Consider the following 22,708-nt stretch of genomic DNA (forward strand, 5'->3'; position numbering starts at 1 on the left):
CCACACCTGTCTCCCATTGAAAATGTGTGGCACATTATGAAGCGCAAAATACAACAATGGAGACCCCGGACTGTTCAGCAACTGAAGTTGTACATCAAACTGTGAAAGGTGATGTAACACACTGGTAAACACGCCCCTGTCCCAACTTATTTGGAACGTGTTGCAGGCATCAAATTCAAAATGAGGGAATATTTGAAAAATGTAATAAAGTTTATCCATTTGATCATTAAATATAGTGTCTTTGTGGTGTATTCAATTGAATATAGGTTGAAAAGGATTTGCAAATCATCGTATTCTGTTTTTATTTATGTTTTACACAACGTCACAACTTCATTGGAATTGGGGTTGTAATTTCTCAATTGTGCATTTTGCTCCTTTCTTATCTGTGAAATGTCAAGAGTGCCATACTTACAGATGTGAACTCAAAGTCCTTCTGACTGGACAAATTGAGAATGTACTCAATTCGTCGTTGGTTCTCTGGACAGGCAAGTTGGACGGGTGGAGTCAGAGTATTCATAGCTGTCACGATAGTCTGGAAACAAGACAATGATTAATACTTACTGACCACTAGGACATTTGTGTAAAATTAGCAAAGAAAAATCAAACCTATAGCTAAATAAGACAAAGCAGTTGACCCTGGGAGAAAAGCACCCACAAGATTTGTGAGCGGACAAGTTACGCACATTACTATTACGAGTAATCATAGTTGACAGTGTTATTAACGGCCAATAAATGGCATATTTAAGAACTTAGCTAAAGTGTGTTTAAATCATTTATATATATATATATATATATATATATATATATATATATATATATATATATATATATATATATATATATATATATATATACACACACACACACACACACACACACACACACATACACACAGACACAGACACACACACACACACGACAGTTAGTGAAAACCTAAGAAATTTGCCAGAGCTTTCAAACAGAATGCATGCGATTTTTTTCATGACCAGATATAATTAGTTACTCTGTATCAAATTTTGTGACTGGACATATTTTACAACTAACTGTGCAATCTCAGTAATATGTATAGACTTTTCCAGGACTAAAATATCATACAATGACATGTAGTATGCAAAAAGGCGTTTAAATGAATGTATTATCAACTTTGTTTAATCGGATATGACTGTCATTCAGTTTGGAGCTAGAATGGTGCAAAAATGCACAGTGGCTTGAGTGCATAATAATATTCAGACATAATTAGATGTGGCTGGGTATCACTCTCGTAGATTTTTTTCCCTTTGCAAATGCTTTGTAATCACATATAGCACAAGCTATCATTTTCATCATTTAAAACATGAAAAACAAAAAAAATCCACAGACTGGAATTTACAGACCTCTATGGCCTCTTTTATATTGTTCTTGATGTCTTGAATCTTCTGTTTCTTCTCTCTGCAAAAAGAGAAAAAAGTAATTAGACATGACTTAAATATCATCGGTTTTCCATCTCTGTAACAAAGAAGTGTGCTGAATAATACAAAAGCTCAGGATGCTTGAGTTTTCTTCTTGTTTGTTCACATTGTTCTGTTAGCTGGGAGAGAAGGCTCCATTTACATTTTCAACATGACATTCATTAAAAGTCACAGGGTCTGCACACAGGGTCTGTTTGAGTGAAGGGAAAAGGGAAGAATAGATAACGGAACAAAGATTCTACATTCTATATATGGGTATGCATTTGTATGTATATATTTACATGTACAAATATATGTAGACAGCCCTCCTCATTAATTAAGCTCAGGTCTGTCAGCCACACCCACTGCTAACAGGAGTGCTAAATGAAGCACAAGGTAAATCTCCATAGGCTATCATTGGCAGTAAAATGGGTAGCACTGAAGAGCTCAGTGATTTTAAGCTTGGCACCATCAGAGGATGCCACCTTTGCCACAAGTCAGTTTGTGAAATGTCTGCCATATCCAAATGGCATATTTTCTGTTGCATCACTAACTAGAGATTTCCAAACTGCCTCTAGAGGCATCATCAGCACAATAACTGCGTTGGGAGTTTCACGACATGGGTTTTCATGTATTACCCATTTGTCAGCCAACTTTTGGAAGCTGCTGAAGAAGGAAACTCATGTGAAAACGAAACCACTTTCACTGGTCACAAAATGTGCTTCTCCTTTCACATGTCAGTAATGTGAATTCTTAGAAAAACTCTCAAATCTGCAAGGATCTACATGAACGGCATATTAAGCACAAACAAGGTTTTATGTATTTTAATATAATAGTGGGACTTAATAGAACGCCCTTATGAATTTTGGCTCAATTTGTGTGAAATTGTGATTGCAAATTCCTGGAGGGACTGACAGTTGAATATGTTCCTTAACTGTGCTAGGACATTTTTAAAATTAGCTGACAAAACAACAATAAGTTTGTTTTGTACATACATCATTATCTTTCCAATTACTTAACTCGACTGTACTGTAGCAAAATATTTCTGTTGGTCAGTCATGAAGCTTATTTAGATGGTATTCAATTTACATGGAGTCCTGATGTAATTTTCTCATTTGTAAGTGCTCCTCTGAGATTTCATTTCTGTCTGGATCAGTCCTGGCTTTCATCCACTTTCCCTGTCAAAATTACAGGCCAAATTACCTGCAATTTTCACAAAACTTTGTAGTCAACTGATATATTTAGTCCGGGTACAAATCTCTGTGATTGCAGTGGATTTTCTAGACAGGTGCTGAATTGCATTTGAAACCATGTTTTTTTTCCCTAGCCGCTGCTGCTCACTGTATTTAGTCGTCTAGCACATATATTCACAGTAAACCTTTTCTGGTTACTGAAACAGTGCATGCTATAATCTAGGTGGCAGAACTTTGTAGAACTGGGGAGCATCCTCTCTGTACTGAGAGCGCATTAGCAAGGGGAGAAACAAAATCTGAGAAGCAAGATCTCACAGGCTGATTAAAGTGGCAGCTACATGTATGCATTTTACATTCACATAATGCTACCCAATTGTCAAAGCATTACTTTATACACGCAATATCAAATTTTCACATAGACATAGTGCATCAAATGATCATGTGCGATGCAAACATTCAAGTTACAGCCCAACATTCATGCCTCTTGCCACAATTTCTTTGCCACACAGATGGGTCAGTTTCATCACTGAAAAGAAGTTGATTATTTTTCTTAAACACACATTCCCTTAATAAACCAATTGCATGCAAATATGGCTTAACTCTTTGTGTAGGACTGATGTTAGGATATGAGTCTATGCAGCCCTGGTGAATGAGAGCCCACTGCTGTCAGAAGGCTCTTCTCCTGTAATAATTGTAAAGTTACCATGTTTTTTAAAGTACAATGAGATGTTCTTTAAAATAAGGTGAGAAGCTATGAAATTCACCAATAAACTGAAAATATTCAGATTTTGTGCACTGTGTTTATTTAATTAGTGATAATGAAAGAAAACTACTCTTTTTGATTTACCATGTTGAAATAACGAAGGATCACACCCTGTAACACCGTCCTACAGTAATATTCAGTTACATTTTGAATGTATTAAAATATGGGGAAAAGTTCAATCCTAATAGACATACATACATAGAAGGACACACACACACACACACACACACACACACACACGTGAAATGAGTCTACATGCTCAGGTGATTGCATCCATGGCTTACTATAAACATTATCCAGCTTTAATGTGGTTATGGTTGTTTGGCTGGCCATTCCTCACTAGATAATTTCACTAGTTAAGTTACTTAGACTTGGAGTGAAGCAAAGGGGAGCGCACAGTTTAGTTAAAGCAGTGTGGGTTAGAAAAGCATAATAAAACAGAGCTTTACTCAAGATTTATGCACCTTTCTTATTTTTTTGATGACTAAACAACATCCAAGTCCAAGTCTTCATTCAGATGAAGATATAGTATATACATTGTTGCATCAATACTCACTCAGCATTGAAGCCATTAACATGCAAGATCCGCATCTGCTTGACAATAGTGCTCTTTCCAGACTCTCCTGCACCTATAAAAAAAAAGAGAAAAAATGTGTTTATCCAAAATAACTGTATGAAGTACACTAAATATTCATATTTTAGGATTTTTAATTTCATTTTTTACATTTATCTGAAACTAAACAAAAAGTAAACACAGATCCTAAACTTTTAAACAATGACTCCAAACCCAAAAATGGTAATGCACTTTACATGGCCACAAGGAGAGGAGGAGGGGGAGGAGGAGGAAGAGACATAACAAGCAGAATTTTTAAGAGAAACGTTCCCCTAGGCTAGCCTCTTTACCCAAAGTTTTAAAGACATAATAATAATAATAATAATAATAACAATAAATTTAATTTAAAAGCGCCTTTCTCGACACGGACAGTTGTCCCTGACAGTGGAGGGACTGACAGTTGAATATGTTCCTTAACTGTGCTAGGACATTTTTAAAATTAGCTGACAAAACAACAATAAGTTTGTTTTGTACATACATCATTATCTTTCCAATTACTTAACTCGACTGTACTGTAGCAAAATATTTCTGTTGGTCAGTCAAGGACACTGTACAAAATGTAGGGTTATAAGGGAAAAAAAAAAAAAAAAAATCACATACATAAGCTTCAAGAATTTGTTTGGTTAAAGCTCTAGATTCTCAATGAAAACTTTAGGGCATTTTGTTAGGCAGCCCTTAGCTTGCAGAATAAACTTAAGTTTATTAAGCATTCCACTTAGAACAGAGCTTACTATATAAAGTCCATTTAAAACATAGTAAATCAACGGTTATGTAATGTTATGGATAGTTTTACAGTTTTAAAAACAATTCTCCAGTTTGCCTCTTTGTGGGGGGTCCTGAAAAGTGTGTCAGATCACTATGATTTCCAGGCTAGATTGGTTATGTTCATGTTTTCAACATTTTAAGGGCGTCACGATTGGGGCTCCAAACTAACATGCATGTCATCCTGGGGACATAAATATAGCACACAGGACCACATCTGGGATACATCAGGGACAATTAACGCACATACATGAACACTTGACATCTGTAAAACAATCATGAAAATCATTATTTAGGTCTCATCATGAATAAAACAAGGCTTAATCCAGAGACAGTTTTACTTTAGAAAGTAGCATTGTACAAAATAATTAGCATGTCAATGGGAACTCCCTTGTAATATTAGCAAACACTTTTTAGCATGCTTTACCTTAAACACACAGCTTGAAATAGACATTTCAGTAAGATTTTCCAAATTTGTTGGAGTTTTACAGTATTCAGAAACTTTACAAATGCTGTCATAGAGACTAGTAAAGAATTGTTCTGTACAGTGATTAGCCTATGATGTCTTGCAGTACTAAATTATGCTCCAAGGCACAATAATTTTGCTCCATTTTTATTCTAAAAACAGCAATCAGCAATAAATGACAATAAATCATATGTTAATAGTTTATAATTACTGTTCATTTTTTTTTAACTGTAATATTTCTGTTACCCACTACAATGCACTCTGGGTATGGAAAGCATTGTCAATCCTAATTTAATATGTATTCATTTTAAGAGAGTTATTGCAAGAAAAACTGAATGTAGAGATTCACCTTGGCTTTCAGGAACACAGTTCATCACAAGGAACAAAGCAATATTTTAAAACTTTACATACACTTTTGATACACATACGTTGTATACGCTGTATGCACAAACATGTTTATTGACCACATGTGCTTGTATGCAATGTGTCTGTGTGTGGTCATGCATGCTAAGCATGCATTCTGTGTACTGCTGTCTGTCATTTGCCACTTTTGGGAACCTGTATAATAGTAGCTCAAAATGTGTAAAAGACAGTAATATTTTGGATATCCAGTTCTCACATTAGGATCACTGACAATACTTTTCAAGGCAGGTCTGAAAAGGGTTTGCCCTTGTCATAATACACATACTGATATTCATTTCTTGTGATACAATATGCAGCACTGTAATCCCTGATTGAAATACAGATTAATTTTATTTGCAATACCACACATTTTGTAGGACAAAAAAAGGATTTACCAACTTTGAGACTGTAGTGCAAAACAAAAAAGAAAAAAAGAAAAAGAAACCCTTGTTCCTCCAAAATGGTAACTTTACAGAAGGAAAAAACATACTTTATCATACTTTAGTAAATTCATCATGAAATTTACATAGAGTAACAAGTATTTTCAAATGATCAAAAACTGGGGGAAAAAATTAAGATACGAGGTACCTATGGCAACAGCGTTATATAAACATGAACTAAATTCTGCAATTTTTATTCAGCTTGTGTATTGTTTAACATTCCAAATAAGACATGAATAAGAATACACAATACTCAGTCACGTTTTATGGTTACTTTGCTTAAGCAAAACAATCCCTTACTGAACCGAACTCTTAATCAGCTTGCTCAAAAAAACAAACACAAAAAACAAAAAGAAAACAAAGACTACCTTATGCATCTCTTATAAAGGGAGAGTCAAAAGTCACAGGACACCGTTTTATTTTATATTATCCACTTTTATCTCTGGGGTCATCTCAAACAAATTGTGTATGCTGAGAAAATCCACAAGAAACACCACCTTCAGCACTGTGTCGAGGCTTGTGACAGCATAAAAAATAAAATAAAATGTGTCCTGTGACTTTTGACTCACCCTGTACAATGATAGAAAGCACAGGGTCCTACACACCTATTAAATGATTTTACTGTTGCCAGTGAGACCTCAGCTTAACTTTCTTTTTCTTTGCCACAATGGTACTTGTCGTGCAACTGCTTCGTTCTGCAAGATGTCTTGAAATGGAAAAGCAAGTACAGCATAACATAACATTAACATGCCTGGCTGCGAGAAAGTACAAGTGTCAGGAAAGAAGTGCCAGGATTACTGGAGACAATTTCTGTGAACACATTTTTCTTTTTAAAAACTACTGATTTTCAAAGAACGTTTTCCACCACCCCAAAAGATTTCATCATGTACACTGGCCCTTATACATCAAAGTTATGCTTTTTTTGTTTCAGATTCATGAAAACTTTGAACAATGTAGAAACAAGCCGAGATTTAAGTGCAAATGAAGAACTGGCATTACTGCGTAAAATCAAGCGCCAGCATACCAGAACCTTGTGTCTGTATCATGTACATAAAGCATGGCCTAATTCATGCAAGTGTTTCAGCAGGGAGCCAGGATGTTTTAGTGTATGAGATTCTTCTGTGCTGGTAAGTACATTTTAGTTTTTACTCTCATTACTGACATTATACAATATATCAATAATGGTTATGGTTAGTTAACCACAAGTCAAGCAATATTTAAGATTGTTAAACATTTGCGCAGATGTGAGTTTTGAACAGATATGCTGTAGATGAAACTGACTAATAAGAAAACCATGACAGAAAGACCTGAGTGCAACCATTTTGTTTACATCTGACCATACACTACTTTGATAAATAAGGGTCAATATGTGCAGGCTCTTTTACCTGAGTGTTCAGTGTTAACTATTTGCAATACTTCATTTAACAAAATGTGGTTTGTTTTTTCTTCCGACCCCATGTCAGAGTCAATATTACAAGAGAGTACAAGCAGAAACAAACCAATTTTGAAACCGAATATTCCTTATAGTATAGCATACAACTACTAGTTGGTAGTTTTTTTTTTTAACATCATATACAGTTTAACAACCAAATATATTCAGATGGGACACCATTTCAACCTTAGGAACAAACCCCAGTAACCAACACTGATCAGTCATTAACAAGTAATAACTTAGGGATTTAAAGTGAAATAGCCAACACAATCACAATTATTTAGTCACAACTAACATCTGAATTCATTTACAGAAATTGCATCATGCACACAAATTCAGAGCCTTTCAGATAAAATCTGACTCTTCGCGCCGTATTAAGGCAGGAAATAAATCACTGAATAGATTCTGAGTGGAATATAAAAATGACGAAAGTGATGGAAGAGGAAACATTAACGTCCAGTTGTAACACTTGCTGTGAGTTTCAGGTGAAATACATCACCTGTCATCTTTACTATAAAACCATGGTTATTGATCCCTGATCCTTAGAAGCATCCCAAAAATGTAATACCAACACAATGCTTTGTATTGGAGAACATGGTGTCTGCCTTGGGTGCAGTGTTTGATTAACTCAGCACAAACTACTTGCTAAGTGAAAACTGCAATCGAGTACAGGTTTTTTTAACTTCCCAGTGTCAAAAAAAACTCTAGTAATTAAAGTGTCCACCCTTTGCCATTAGTACAGCTCCCAATCTTTTAGATAGATGTGTTTTCAGAACTTGCAGTGATATTTTCCCCCAATCTCCAAATCAAAGAAACTGCTGCTGTTCTCAGAAATTTCTCTAGAAAACAAATAACTTACACATAGCCGTTTGTCTGGAACTTAAATAAATGCAGGGTGTTTTCTTATTATTGCACAGTACTGCAGCTGTGGGTGATGGAGCAAAAATATCACAACACGCATCAAAATATTTTAGTTTTAAGTTGTAACATAAAACAGAACCTGTAGTGCCACACATAAAAATGCTAAAAAAATAATAATAAACTCACAACTACAATGTTTTACACTTAGTTTTACAAACTGAACTTCACTATATCCAATTAAACAGGTCTAACTGTGCTCACTGTATACTGAAACACTATAGTGAGCAGTTACATCTTTAACTGTTACATCTTAAATACCGATGTCCACAATGTGCTCAGAAAAGTGTATTTGACAATTTAAATCGCAGTAACGCTAAAATATCATTGCATTGCCAAGCGTTTTGCAGCGTTCACGTCACAACAGCAGCTACACCATTTTAAAAATCATTATTACATAGATTATTCACACATTGTTGTAGGAGAGTGCAGAATTCCTTAGTTACTTACAGCACTTCAATTCTTTGCTTAAATTTAACACATGCAAGGCATGGAAAACAGTATCAACAGTAAGCTCTTGCTAACTGAGACTACTAACCAACTAGATGTCTATGGCTTGGGCTGTCAACTGGCAGATCACAGTCCGAAAGTGGACCCAGCAAAGTATTTCAGTAGACCAAACCACACTTGAATAAAATTCTGAACACTGGAAGTACACACCTACAGTCCCATTCTGACGGAAACGCAGGCTACACTGCTAACTCTCTACTGCTATTCAAATCACGCTACAGGTCAGGAGAACGTTCCACATGTGGCTAGCAAATGACTGCAAGAACTCTGCCATTGCTGACGATAAATACATAAAACTTGTTTTAATTAGAATGTATTGGGATATCTGCAAACATCAGACAGCGTTTTGGCAACTAAGAATAAATAGTTGCCAACAATACAATACAACCCAACCCAACATAATTTTTTTTATTGTTCACTGATAAAGTTAATATCTTCACTTGTGTCCTGCACCCTTAGTGATTACAAGTACATAAAAGTCACTGGTCTGGCTCTCTGCCTTGACAAAAAAACCTATGTAGACCAAAGTTCTTAGACTGTCCCCTACAATACTTATATAATATACCTGTAGCTGTTTTAATCTATTAAGGTTAACATTAACACAAAAAGTCATCATCTTTCTCCTAACCATGTGTTCACTATTACTGTAGTTTTTAAACCAAATTTTATGGTGAACATTGAACAAAAATGTTTGTTGTACACTGTGACATTTGTGTAATGACGCGTATGGTAAAGTTGCTGACAATACTCCGTCCTAAGCCACAATGACTCTTATTCAACCATGTTGAGTACTGTCAGATTTTATTTTAAAATGAGTGTGTGCAAATTTCGGAGACAGTTTTGGTGTTCATCAATTTCATCTTCGGCATATCTGTACAATCAAAAGCATGTTTTGTAGGAGTGCATGTAACTTTAAGCTTAGTAGTTTAAAAAGCTGCAAAGCAAAACTATTATAAGAATAAAAATAAAACAAATGGCAATCCAGCAAAAATGTGGATGTACTTTTTTCTTTTTACATTCACATTCCTACATTATTCCATGTTCTATTAAACACATACCACAGTGTTTTTGCTTTATATTATTGACATGACAAAAAAAAAAAAAAAAAAAAAGCACAAAACACAGCTAGTGCAGAAGTAACTCATGCACTGTAATAATGATCAATCAGGATATTATAGCGAAGAAAAAAAAAAAAAACACTACACAATTACACTACTTTACCATCTTAAAAAAACGATGTTTTGATTGTCAGATTTTATTATTTAAATTCAGAATTTTAACACTAAATTTTGGTCAGTACAGGGGGCAGTGCACTCACTACCAAACTCTGCCAACAGCACAGCTATTGGTTCTGCCAAATGCTGCCATTACTGGCTCCACACTGAAAGACCAGCTTCAATTTAAGGCAGCTTCGCTTAAATGATATGTAAACGAAGCAATAGAAGGCTGGCACTCATGCGAGCTTAAATCTCTGTTAGTTACCATGCAGCATGAAAGTTTCATGAATCACATGTTGAGTAGTTTGTATGTCATTAAAGGAAGTCCATTCTGTGCTCTTTTATATGCAACTTTGATCAATAAGGGTCGTTTTCACTTATAATGACTGTGATATTTCTCAAAAACACCTCACACACATAGAACTATGCAAAATAATATTTGTCAGCACTACCGTGATCTCTATGTCTCTCACACAGCACAAGGTTTTTGCATAGGACTACTGCTTACATTTCTATGTTACAACCATGCTAAAAAAAGTAAAAGGAAAAATGTAAAGTCCAAAAGATAAGTAAATTCATTAAACATTTAAGAACAATACTAGTGCATTATGTAACAAATTAAGGCATGAGTGGTAAGGTACATTTCATAATCATTTTGTGCTTAATACCACAATGAAATTTTTTTGATTACACAATTTAAACAAAAAAATGGTGCCACAAAGGGTTTGACTGATGCCACTGAAGAACTTCTGGTTCCCTAAAGAACCATGCTCAAAAAAGGTTTGTGATTTAAGAACCTTCACATAATGTGAAGGTTTTAAGGGTTCGTCATAGAACGCTGTGGATGTTTAAGAGGTTCCTCAGATGCACACATCCAATTTATAAAAGTGGTTTTTCTATGGTATGAAGAAACCTGCTAGTAAGGGTGGAAAAAATGGGCGGCACGGTGGCGTGGTGGGTAGCGCTGTCGCCTCACAGCGAGGAGGGCCTGGGTTCAATTCCCTGGCCGGGCGACCGGGGTCCTCTCTGTGTGGAGTTTGCATGTTCTCCCCGTGTCTGCGTGGGTTTCCTCCGGGTTCTCCGGTTTCCTCCCACAGTCCAAAGACATGCAGTCAGGCCAATTGGACATGCTAAATTGCCCCTAGGTGTGAGTGTGTGAGTGACTGTCTGTGTGTCTGCCCTGTGATGGACTGGCGACCTGTCCAGGGTGTATCGTGCCTTTCGCCCGAAGACTGCTGGGATAGGCTCCAGCACCCCCCCCGCGACCCTGACGGAGAAGCGGCTTGGAAAATGGATGGATGGATGGAAGGGTGGAAAAAATAATCAATTCTTAGAGGCTTCACAATTCACCCTTGAAAGATTCTGAATAGGTACACAAAAAGTACAAATTGAGTTTTTATATAAGTATGTACCTGGTAAACTCTCAGTTAAATTATTGTGCGACAACAAATAATAATACAGTATGATTAAACAAACAAATCTTAACCCATGCATGAGCTTAGGCAAACAAATTCAACTACAGTATCTGTTAAAGACAGAGCTGCACCAACATGCATCAAAAAAAAATTCTATATTGCATCTTGGCACCCAAATCGAGATTGGAATCGACTTGTTAGGTATCTCACTTTTTAGGCATCTTTATTTCTAAGAGTGTAGGTTATCGTACCATGAAAACGACACCCTGTAACATTAATCAAGATCAAGAAAAGTTTGAGTACTGAGAGAGCAAATCTCGCATTTGATGAAATTTGCAAGTTTGATGATACTGTTCTACAGAACTAACAGAACAAGTATGAAAAGTCTTACCATATTGTAAGATTTATCATAGAAAAAATCTGACTTGAAAGTATGCTCATTAAATCAATATTCATCATTTAGAAACTAAATGATTTAAAATTCTCCACTCAAATATTTAGACAACAGCAAACTCCACATTTTACTTTCACTCAATAATCACAGAGAAATATCTCAACACAAAGTAAATTTGCCAGTATGATCACAATGTTTTTACCAATTCAACATTAAAAATAAAACATAATGCACACAAGAATTTTTCAAATATAAAACCCATTTATGAGTTTTCCTTACCCCCACACCCCATATGTTATTGAGAGTGGATTTTACATCTAAAAAAAAATATATTAAAGCTATATTATGATTACTACCACCTTCATTACAGAAAAAAAACGTATTTCCCGTTACAATTCACCTCTTACTAAAAACTTCAATTGCAAAATTAGTACAGTTAAACCAAGACAAGTTGATAATCTATAGTACAATGCAATGTCTAGCTCTATTATTCAACTATTACATGCAAATAAATAAATAATACATTAATGCCGCATTAGATTGCATGCAAACAGGCATGCCATTATACTCCTTTTACTAAAAAAGTAGAAGTTGTTGTTGAGTAGCAACAGCTTCTTCCAATGCAACAAAACTATGACCAGCTGTGATTACAGATTAACAATATATTACTAGAAGTGTCAGGTAAGTTTGTCTTGTGGCCCAGAGTAAAATAACACCTGGTAGGCTCTGGGGGTTTGAGAATATTTTTTTTATTTTCTGAGCCTCACTGATAAGGGCTCATTCACACCGTTATGACAATTTAAAATTGCTAATTGTTAATAGAGCACTGAATCTCTATAAAGGTTTAATCTGATGACCAATGGAGAAGAACTGTTGAAAGAAATTTTGCATGTTGTACTCATGCAACCCTTTAAAAATCTTTGTATTAAACTGAAAATTCTGAGGCTTGTGCCTGGTTGAGACACCCGTGTTTTGAAGTGCAACAGAGCTCAGTTTTTTTTTTTGTTTTTTTTTATTAAAGGGTCGAATATACAAAGTTTTTTTTTAAAAGAAGTAGGTAGCTATACACAGAATACATCTCACACACACACACACTATATTACACGTTAAGCCATTAATGTCAAGTGCTACAATTCTAGTATTACTTGAATAGCTTTAACTTACAGGCTCCTAATGTTATACAGATACGGCAGAAGATTGGAAGAATGTTGCTAGGTACAAAGTAAGACTAAAAATAGCTAACTACAGGCCTAAATCACTACAGCATGTGTGTATGTAGACCACAGAAACCAAACTGTATGGAATTTTATGTACATGAACCATTACAAATGATAATCACAGACTACACAATTATTTCTTTGAGAATTGTATAGTGACATTGTTCTTCAAAACAAGACAAGGCTCAGGTCATTGCTACAAATGTAAATGACAAAGAACAGTGATCAAACACATTCAGAAATGTCTAGAATGTTTTATAATGTAAGGCTGGGCAATATGACAATATCATTATTGCATTTAACTATGCAACACCGTCACAATACACTTTGTTGGATTTTTATCAGTGCTTAGAAAACAAATCAACTGCATGTTCCATTACAAAGAGATTAGCCATGTTTAACTAAATTAGTGCAACGCAGTATTAAAAACACTAAACAGACATAACTATATTCCTAGTTCATCATTTTTTTTAACATAGCACTACTGGCTCTTTAAAATCTTGTCTAACTTTTTAAACCTCAGCGAAATGAAATACTGTGATATGTATCACCACAATATTTTTAATGATCAAATATTGATTTTTGCCATATTGCTCAACCCTACTCCACATTCATTTGGTTTGTCATTTCTTCTTCTGGACATTTTAAAGACAACTACAAACATTAAAATTGTTGGTGTTTGTTGCAATATGTTTGGTGTTCCTTGGCCTTAAGGTGGAATTCCACTGATTTGTCAAAAAACTGTATACAATTACATGGTTGAGATGTAAACAAAGTCATTCAGAGTGGTTCAGTGTGAAATGCTCTGTTCTAGAAAAACGTGCGGAGTTTGAAACGTTAACCGTGGTAGTAATAGGGACCAGACATCTGAAGAGTTTAATGTCTTTGAATGCTTCCTCACAAAGTTATGGCAAGAAATTTTAGATATAGGCTACTGGTGTTAACCGTGGTAGTAATAGGGACCAGACATCTGAAGAGTTTAATGTCTTTGAATGCTTCCTCACAAAGTTATGGCAAGAAATTTTAGATATAGGCTACTGGTGTCTGAAACATTGTTTCATGGCAGCTGTTTTTTGAAATCCATTTTAATCCATTCATTTTAATCCACTCATAGCAGAGGAGTATATGTAGAGCACTGAGAGGCAAAATAGCCCCAAAGAAAAATTAAGTTTTCAGATTTATCACTATTTACTATGAACACTACATTTAAAAACTCAAACAGCCTGCATATGTTCACTGGTGGTTTTAGATAGCAAATAAAATAACTGTATTTGTAATGTAGACACCATACCTCCTGGTCTGCATCACCACTGCTGCAAAGAAATCCGAGTCTGTACATTTCTCTACAAAGAACCACTTCACATGGAACAACTCAGAGTGACTGTTTACATCAAGGACTTAATTACTCAAAGTTACAAAAACTGGTGGAACTTCCCTTTAAGGAGGACAATATCAGTTGCTACTGGACATATCTGTAAATAAGTACTTCTGCTCACCAGCTTTCAATCAGAACCATATCAAAGCTTTTTAAAATGGACACAATCAATTTCCCCATGTTTGATCATTTACTTTAGCAACCCAGAAAGGAAGATAGAGCAGCCAAAACCTACCATGACTGTCCATTAAAGGTTTTTGTTATTATTCATGAACAAAAGTTATTGAAAACATCGACCAAATGACAGAAGCAGAAGGAAAGACCCAGGGGAGAGGAGAGAGAGAGATCAAAAATAAACAGACAAACAAGCCATTTTACACACAAATGCCTGGGGTCTAACAGGCAGATTGGCACCATGACCATGTGTAGAAGAAGGCCAAACGAGTTTAAAAGCACAGGAACTGTAAAGGTGGTCCATCAGGATCAAATATTTTACACTTGTTTTTTTAGACCTCAATTCTGTCCACCGCGGTCAACAAACGGTCATTTGTGTGTTATGACATGATGTGTTTAGCTCGGTTCTCGACATCAACACGACTTCCGCCCGAACGGAAATAGACTACCGGTAGGCCTGAGCGTGCGGCTAAGCTATAAAAATACCGAATCTACAACATCCAAAAGTACCACCTGAAGTACAGAATGAAGGCCCAAGGCAAGCCAATAAAACGGTCAGAAAAAAACTGGAGACAAACCTAAACGCTGCAGAGGTTTCTAGTACACTAATCGAGATACAAGTCTGCAGATAGAGCGATACTTCCACATTACCAGTTTAACAAGAACACACCCACATGCTGATACATGTCGCACATGTCGGCGGGGGATAACAGCTGAATCCGGCAATTTACAAACGACACCAATATTACTCCACTACATAGTCAAAATAAAAGATGATACAGCAGTATCCGTGATTTAAAAGACATCTTCCAACGTCACACGCGAATCAGTCAAACGGCCATTTCAGTCTGCTTTGCAAATTCGCCTAGGACTAGTTTTGACACATGAGTCTAAAAGAAACGGGCGGTATTTGTATTGCACTGAATGTTTGGCCTGGCAGATAAAAAAAAAAAAACACAGGCGAATTCGGTCTGCAGCTGCAAACCAAACAAGTATTTTCATAGTCACAGGCCTTTCCAAAAACACCCGTTTCCCATTTTAGAAACTTACCTAAAAGTAGCAGCCTGTGCGTGGCTCTGTAGATCTGCTTGTCTTTCTGAAGTTGTTTCTCAATTTTCTTATTCGCTTCTCTTTGCGCCTTCTCTTCATTCCGCTGATCTTCGGTCTTATTATTCCCCAGGCAGCCCATCTTCCCGCGAAAGAAAGGTCCAGGGGAGAGGGGATATCGAAAAAAATAATAATAAATAGATAAAACGAGCTATTCTAGATCCGTCTGATCCACGAAATGGTTCGAACTGTCGGTGACATGTAGGCTATACATCTTCCAAAGTCGTCCCAGTGTAACATATAGCCTACCTCCGCTGTTATTTCAGCGATGACATTGCTGTGTAACTAATAAGTTCATTATGCGCGTTTTTCATAGCTCTGGGTGAAAGGGGACATTAGCCTACTTTTTAAATAACGACGATCCTTCTCGAGCGTTTGAATAGGTCTTCGCTTTTTACAAGCTAAAGTTTATGTCCTAGACGAAGATGAAGGTTATTATCCATCCATACATTGATCACTCGAGGCCTCCACCCTCAACTTTCCAATAGCGAACAACGAAGGATAATTTCATGTCACGAAGAGGATTCGCCCTACGTACTGGAGCATCCGACTGAGAAAATAGCTCGTTTTGATTTTTTGTGCACTGCCGAGTGAGACGGAGACGGGTCCTGTTTATTTCTTAACATTTCAACACCGACAAGGCCGTGTTTCTCTCTCCTCGTTTCCTAGTCGCAGCCCCGTTCCACGCAGAGGCGGCCCTAGCCTAGCCTAGCCTAGCCTAGCTAGCTAGCCAGACAAGCGAAATTATTTAAACTACACGAACTGCATGCGTATCCTTCTAGCGCTGTTCATTCCCTCTCAAAAAGCCGGAATTCCATAAAAGGATCACGTATTTTGCGCTAAGGCTCCGTGTATGTCGTTCGGTGTTGGGGAAATAATTCAATTTTTTTCCTCCTTTCGCCGTTTCTGCGATGGCTGCTGCTCTATGCTGATTTTCCCCCAATCCAAGGGGCCTTCTCGGGCTTCTCTTCAGATTCAATACATGTACGTCCTTTAGCGTCGGAAAGCCTTGTCAGCCGAGTCCCTACTAGCCCAAAAGCAGCGCTCGTCGTGATCCTAATGCGCTAAAATGGCAAAACGACGCGAATCTCTCGGCTTTCCTCCATATTCGTACAGCTAACTGGCTCGTCCACTGACAGCCTCAGCTTTGTGTTCTTTCAGGGATTCGAAGTAGCTACGTTCGCGCACGTGCACGAAGACTGGCGAACAGAACGGCGTTCGTCACATTCCTCCACTCCTGCCGTGGAAGTCCCTCGGCGAACGGGCTGATGTGCGAGCTCCGCGAAAAGACTGTATTTTCTACGCTATTCTTCTCTCTTTTTTTCCTCCAGGACCAGGGCAGTGAGGATAGCCAGCACTGAAGAGGTGGGGTGGGGCAAACAGCTCTCGCTGAACCCTGGGAACGGACCGAATCACATGATTACTTCAGAACGTCAGCGTTCTGAAATTCTGCGGAGAAAGGCGCCCTCTGCTCTTCCAGGCCAGGCGAGAAACACGGGGGATGAGTGATGAGCAGTGTGTGGACTAAACCCGGAGGATCGTCGTGTTTTGTAGGGATTGTTAAATTCACTGGGCTTTCGACTAAGCCTTATTTACATAGTAAGACTGAGGTCGTGGTTTAGGTGTAAGCTTATTTATGCATTTGGTAAGGGAACGGAAAAACATAGCAGGCCCAAGGTCTCTTGTACCTTCTATTATTATATTGTACCAGTTAATTAATCCGATTCAGGTCTGTGGGTTAGCAGGTAATACTGGACACTTAAAGAGGAAATTCCATTTTTTTAACATTGCATGGCTTAATTCAGTCGTTCAGGGTAGTTTGACATGAAATGCTCCATTCTGAGGAAAGAGTTGTTGAAAAGTATTGTGATACAAACGAGATGTCTACAATCAATGGCCACTTTATTAGGTACACCTGTTTAGTTGCTTGTTAACACAAATAGCTAATCAGCTAATCACACGTCTGCAGCTCACTGCATTTAGGCATGTAGAGGTGGTCAAGACGACTTGCTGAAGTGCAGACCGAGCATCAGAACGGGGAAGAAAGGGGATTTAAGGGACTTTGAACATGGCGTGGTTGTTGGTGCCAGACGGGCTGGTCTGAGTATTTCAGAAACTGCTGATCTACTGGGATTTTCACGCACAACCATCTCTAGGGTTTACAGAGAACGGTCCGAAAAAGAGGAAATATCCAGTGAGCGGTCAGTCGTGTGGACGAAAATGCCTTGTTGATGTGAGAGGTCAGAGGAGAATGGGCAGACTGGTTCCAGATGATAGAAAGGCAGCAGCAACTCAAATAACCAACCAAAATCTCTGAGGAACGTTTCCAGCACCTTGTTGAAAGTGTGCCACGAAGAATTAAGGCAGTTCTGAAGGCAAAAGGGGGTCCAACCTTTTACTAGCAAGGTGTACCTAATAAAGTGGGTGGTGAGTGTATGTGTGTCTACAAGCTAGCTCGCTAAAATCTGTTGGATGAAATGGTTTACAAAAAGATTGCCTGATGTCTGAGACATTGTTTTGTGGTAGTTTAGAGCAGTGGGGAACCAATGTCTGTAATTTGAAGCTAATTTTTATATAACACCATTATCATGCTAGATGTAATTCGACAAGCAGGGCTGGACTGGGAATTAATTCAGCCCTGGGCTTTTGCCAAGATGTGCTCACTAGAACCACAGTGACCCCACCATCCATGACCCTCAAAAATCAAAACTGATCCCCTTTACTCCCTGTGACTAAGTCTGCTATCACAGCTACAGTACATGGACGCATGTCGAACAACATGGTTTATTGCTTTAAAACAAATGAGCATAAACGTGTCAGTTGACATTGTAGCTTGGCGAAGAGCAGTCAATACAGTATCATTAAAATAGTCATTTGTAGCCTTAGTGCACAAGTTTACTTAATGAACTTATCCCTTCTGCACTTTGTCCTGATGATTATCATGTCTTTTTAATGAGACATAAACATACATAGAATACACAACTTTAAATATTAAACTCAATTCAGTCCATTGTACATGGATTATTCTAATGAACACACTGATGATATTGTAGGTCTTATATGTAACATTTTTACAGTTCAAACACATTTTATAATCAACTAATAATAGTATGCATAACTTGTACTCATTTTAAACTGCAGTGTTTGACAAAGGCAGGCTCACATGATTGGTTGTATAAAAACAGTTACTTATTTCATATTAAATATTACACTTATAGATGTTGCAGTCTGCTTGTTTACAAAGAAACTTTTATACAATACAGCTAATAAATACAGCAATACAAGCCCATTTCCAAAAAAGTTGGGATGCTGTGCAGAATGTAAATAAAAATAGGATGCCATGATACACAAATCATGTAAACCATATTTTTCAAGGAAAATAGTGCAAAGACAACATATCAAATGTTGAAACTGATAATTCTTTTTAATATATACTCATTTTAAATAGGATGCCAACAAGACATTCCAAAAAAGTTGGGACTGGGGCGTGTTTACCACTGTTTCATCACCTCTTTTTTTAACAGCACCCTGTAAGTGTTTGGGAACTGATGAGACCAGCTGCTATAGTTTTAAAAGTGAAATGTTTTCCCATTCTTGTTGATCTAGAATTTCAGCTGCTCAACAATTTGGGGTCACTTTTATCGTATTTTTCATTTCATAATGTTTGATAGCAGACAAGGTACTGGTAGACTCAAATTAGAGGAGGGATCGGATAACATAGGAGCCTTTTAAGGTCCACAGCCCCAAGTTCCAAAGTAAGACTGTCCATACCTGAATCTCAGAAAAAAAAGCCAGTAAAGATGGCTTCTCTAAATCTTCAGGAAATATTTTAAAGGTCAATATTATCCAATGGTTGTGAATATAGGGCCTGGCACCAGAAAAGGAAAAGTTTCAAACACTTTTTATTCACACTTTTGCATAGCATGTTTGCATGCAACATGATCATGACACTTCCCTCGGGGGTTATCGTAGCCACACCAATCCAACAGGTATCCACAGTAGCAACTGGTTATAAAATGTCTAATTTAAGGTGACCTATAGGGCCTTTAAATCTAAAACTTATGGTGGTCCAAAAAGGCAAAATATAAGAGGAAAAAAATGAACCACTGGTACCAAACCATACCTGCCTTGGGTGCCTGTAGGGGAATTCTAGATGTGCAGTGAATTTTCAAGGATGTAGGTGAAAGTTAATTGACAAAATTCACAAGAAATGGGTGGACATGTTTGTTGAATGTGGTTGCTGCAACATGTACCATGCGTCACGATTGGCCCCTCCCAGTTCGGTCCATGTGCTTTTTGATCTTCCACGTGCATGTGTTTTGGTTTCCTAGTCCATCCCCTTGTTTTGGTTACTCCGGCCCTGATTGTCTCCACCTGTGTTTCCACCTGTCCCTTGTTTACCCTTATGTATTTAAGCCCTGTGTTTTCCCCTGTCTGGTTACTGGTCATTGCTTGAATTGTCTGGATTGTTGGATGTATTGTCTTTTCTTGGTGTTTGATTCAATGTTCATTTTGTCATGTCTGTCCCTCCTGCTCTCCGTGTTGGATGTATGACCCTGGACCGGCTTGACTATGACCCTGGATTTGCCCTTAATAAACATCGCTTACCTCAACACGTGTCCGCCTCCTCGCTCCCATCCGTTACACATGTAATAACTACAGTCCCAATAGCCTAGTTTATCAGTTCTATCACACTTTCTGAACATACTGTAGGTAATGTCAGTATATGTACAACACTACCCATCTGCTTTTTATTAAAATGCAGTAAAAAATAAAAGCTCCCAAGAGACCTAGCTGTTTAAAGTTAACATCGTTGTTGGGAGATCATAAATTTTTATTGTGGCGATGGAACTAGTCATTGTATTAGCAGATTTTGATAGCATTTTAAAAACATGCTATTACTGGTGCGTTATGCCTGTTCCAACCAATTAAACCTCATAAAACTGAAATCTTGGATCAGGGCTCAGAAATTACATTTTTAAAAATCCTTTATTCTGAGCAGAATCAATATTTTTTTATGTTTTCATTCTTGCATTCCAACCCTAATAAGCGTTATGTTTCTTTCACACTGGATGTATGTAGGCTTAATATGATAAAATGTTTCTTGCAATATACTATATATTACGAAATATTTTCACATTGATTTTCAGAATGTAAGGCACATTTACTTATAAACAAAAAGTCCACATGGCCATGTGTAGTATATTTTGAACTAGTCTTTGACAGAGTGGAGCTTCTGATTCTAAGATCTAAGTTTTTCTCTGTATAAGGTTTTATCTGTGAATAACCTGATATTAGAATGGAAACTTCACCAAACTGTTCAAAGATTCAAACTCAAACATAAAAAATATGAAATGCAGGTAAATGCAAAGGCAGCTATTTCACTGCAATACAATGTGGCATGATGTAGTAATGTAGTGTTCATTTTAGTTTTTTTTTTTTTTAATACAGGTTTCTTGAGCCACATAAATACCATGAGCATGTTGATTAAAATATCCTGATGAGAATTACAAAGAAATATAAAAAAATAAGCATTAGAACAGGTTAAGTTTATAGTATAAATCTGTTGTACAACATCAGAATGTATGTGAGAAAGGTAGGATGCTCATATTACACTACATCATTGTGAGGGGAAAAAGAGGCTTAAACGTGTTTATTTCTTAATATGTATTCATTGCAGTACATCAACCTCAGAAACACTCTCTCTGTTGCTGCTTGCTCTAGCAAGCTTGTTGCTTTGCAGTGTTAAAGTTACTCTATGGACAGTGTCAAACTTTCAGAGTAAATTCTACTAAAATGGTGTTGAAATTAACACCACAATGTGTAAAAATATTTAACACCATGGCTAAATCACACTTTTCAGAGTTAATTTAACTTAAAACTTAAAATTGTCTGTCTCTACAATGTTATTTTTAAATCTCAATTGCAGATACAATGTTACTGAATTACTGTAATGTAATTAATGTCAAAAGCAAACATGATAACACAAGATGACAGTACCAGCATTTATTATAAATGTAATAACACTGCAAAAACATAAACAAAACATGACCAATCCTGCTGCCCATGCTCATCTTGCCTATAATAGTGAGATCAATACATCAATGTCAAATGACAAATCACATGCTCACCAGAGAAAGCAATAGGGGACCTGTAGACCTGTGTCATTCGTTCCATAGGACATTTGTATGTCAAAAGATCAAATCAAATCAAATTTATTTGTATAGCGCTTTTTACAATGGATGTTGTCACAAAGCAGCTTTACAGAATTTCGGAAAAGACAGAGTTTCAACAGGACTGTAAGAATGTACAGAAACCCCCTGGTGGGCAAGCCAGGGGCAACAGTGGCAAGGAAAAACTCCCTCAGAACTGAGGAAGAAACCTTGGGAGGAACCAGGCTCACCAGGGGGGACCCATCCTCCTCTGGTCAAACTACCTACAAGTGATTATACTACTAATATTAATAGCAGTAATATTAGTATTAGGAATAACTAGGAGTCTATGAGAACATCAGTGTAGAGTGGGTAGCTCGTCCAAGGCAAGTGGTGGCAGCTGGGGCGTGGGCAGCTGGTCTGAAGTGGGAAGCAGGAGGGCTCAGCAGTCAGTCATCCTTCAGTGTCCAGCCAGACATATGGGTGAATTGTATACTCGGAAAGAAAGCAGGGAGTTGGAATTAGTTTTATTCTATCCGTTTGTACATAAACAGGGAATGTAAACATTTACAGAGTGTGGCTAACGACTCCGGCAGATCTGACTATGAGCAGCACGACAGCACCAGCGTCTCAGTTTACTAGAATTCCCTGTGTCCATGGACCCCAGGATCTGCTGCCTTTATCTAAGGGGGAACATTAGCTACCAAAAGCTAAACTGAACAAATGAGTTT

At 37.2% G+C, this 22,708-nt stretch overlaps 1 protein-coding gene across 2 annotated transcripts in view; it reads right to left on the reverse strand.

Annotated features, from left to right (window-relative positions):
• The window catches only part of LOC108434415 (GNAS complex locus), a 32,593-nt gene extending 15,372 nt beyond the window's left edge, over positions 1–17,221 (reverse strand). Inside the window, exons 1-4 of one of the 2 annotated variants that reach the window (XM_017709514.2) lie at positions 15,769–17,221; positions 3,940–4,012; positions 1,374–1,428; positions 413–532 (exon numbers count right to left, since the gene is read on the reverse strand). In XM_017709514.2, the coding sequence (XP_017565003.1) occupies positions 413–532; positions 1,374–1,428; positions 3,940–4,012; positions 15,769–15,907 (387 nt within the window). In that variant the 5' untranslated portion in view covers positions 15,908–17,221. The remainder of the gene's footprint in view (positions 1–412; positions 533–1,373; positions 1,429–3,939; positions 4,013–15,768) is intronic. The other variant, XM_017709516.2, reaches the window with a different exon arrangement.
• Positions 17,222–22,708: the final 5,487 nt, after the last annotated feature.

This window comes from Pygocentrus nattereri, chromosome 29, assembly GCF_015220715.1.
Source record: "Pygocentrus nattereri isolate fPygNat1 chromosome 29, fPygNat1.pri, whole genome shotgun sequence".
NCBI classification, from domain to species: domain Eukaryota; kingdom Metazoa; phylum Chordata; class Actinopteri; order Characiformes; family Serrasalmidae; genus Pygocentrus; species Pygocentrus nattereri.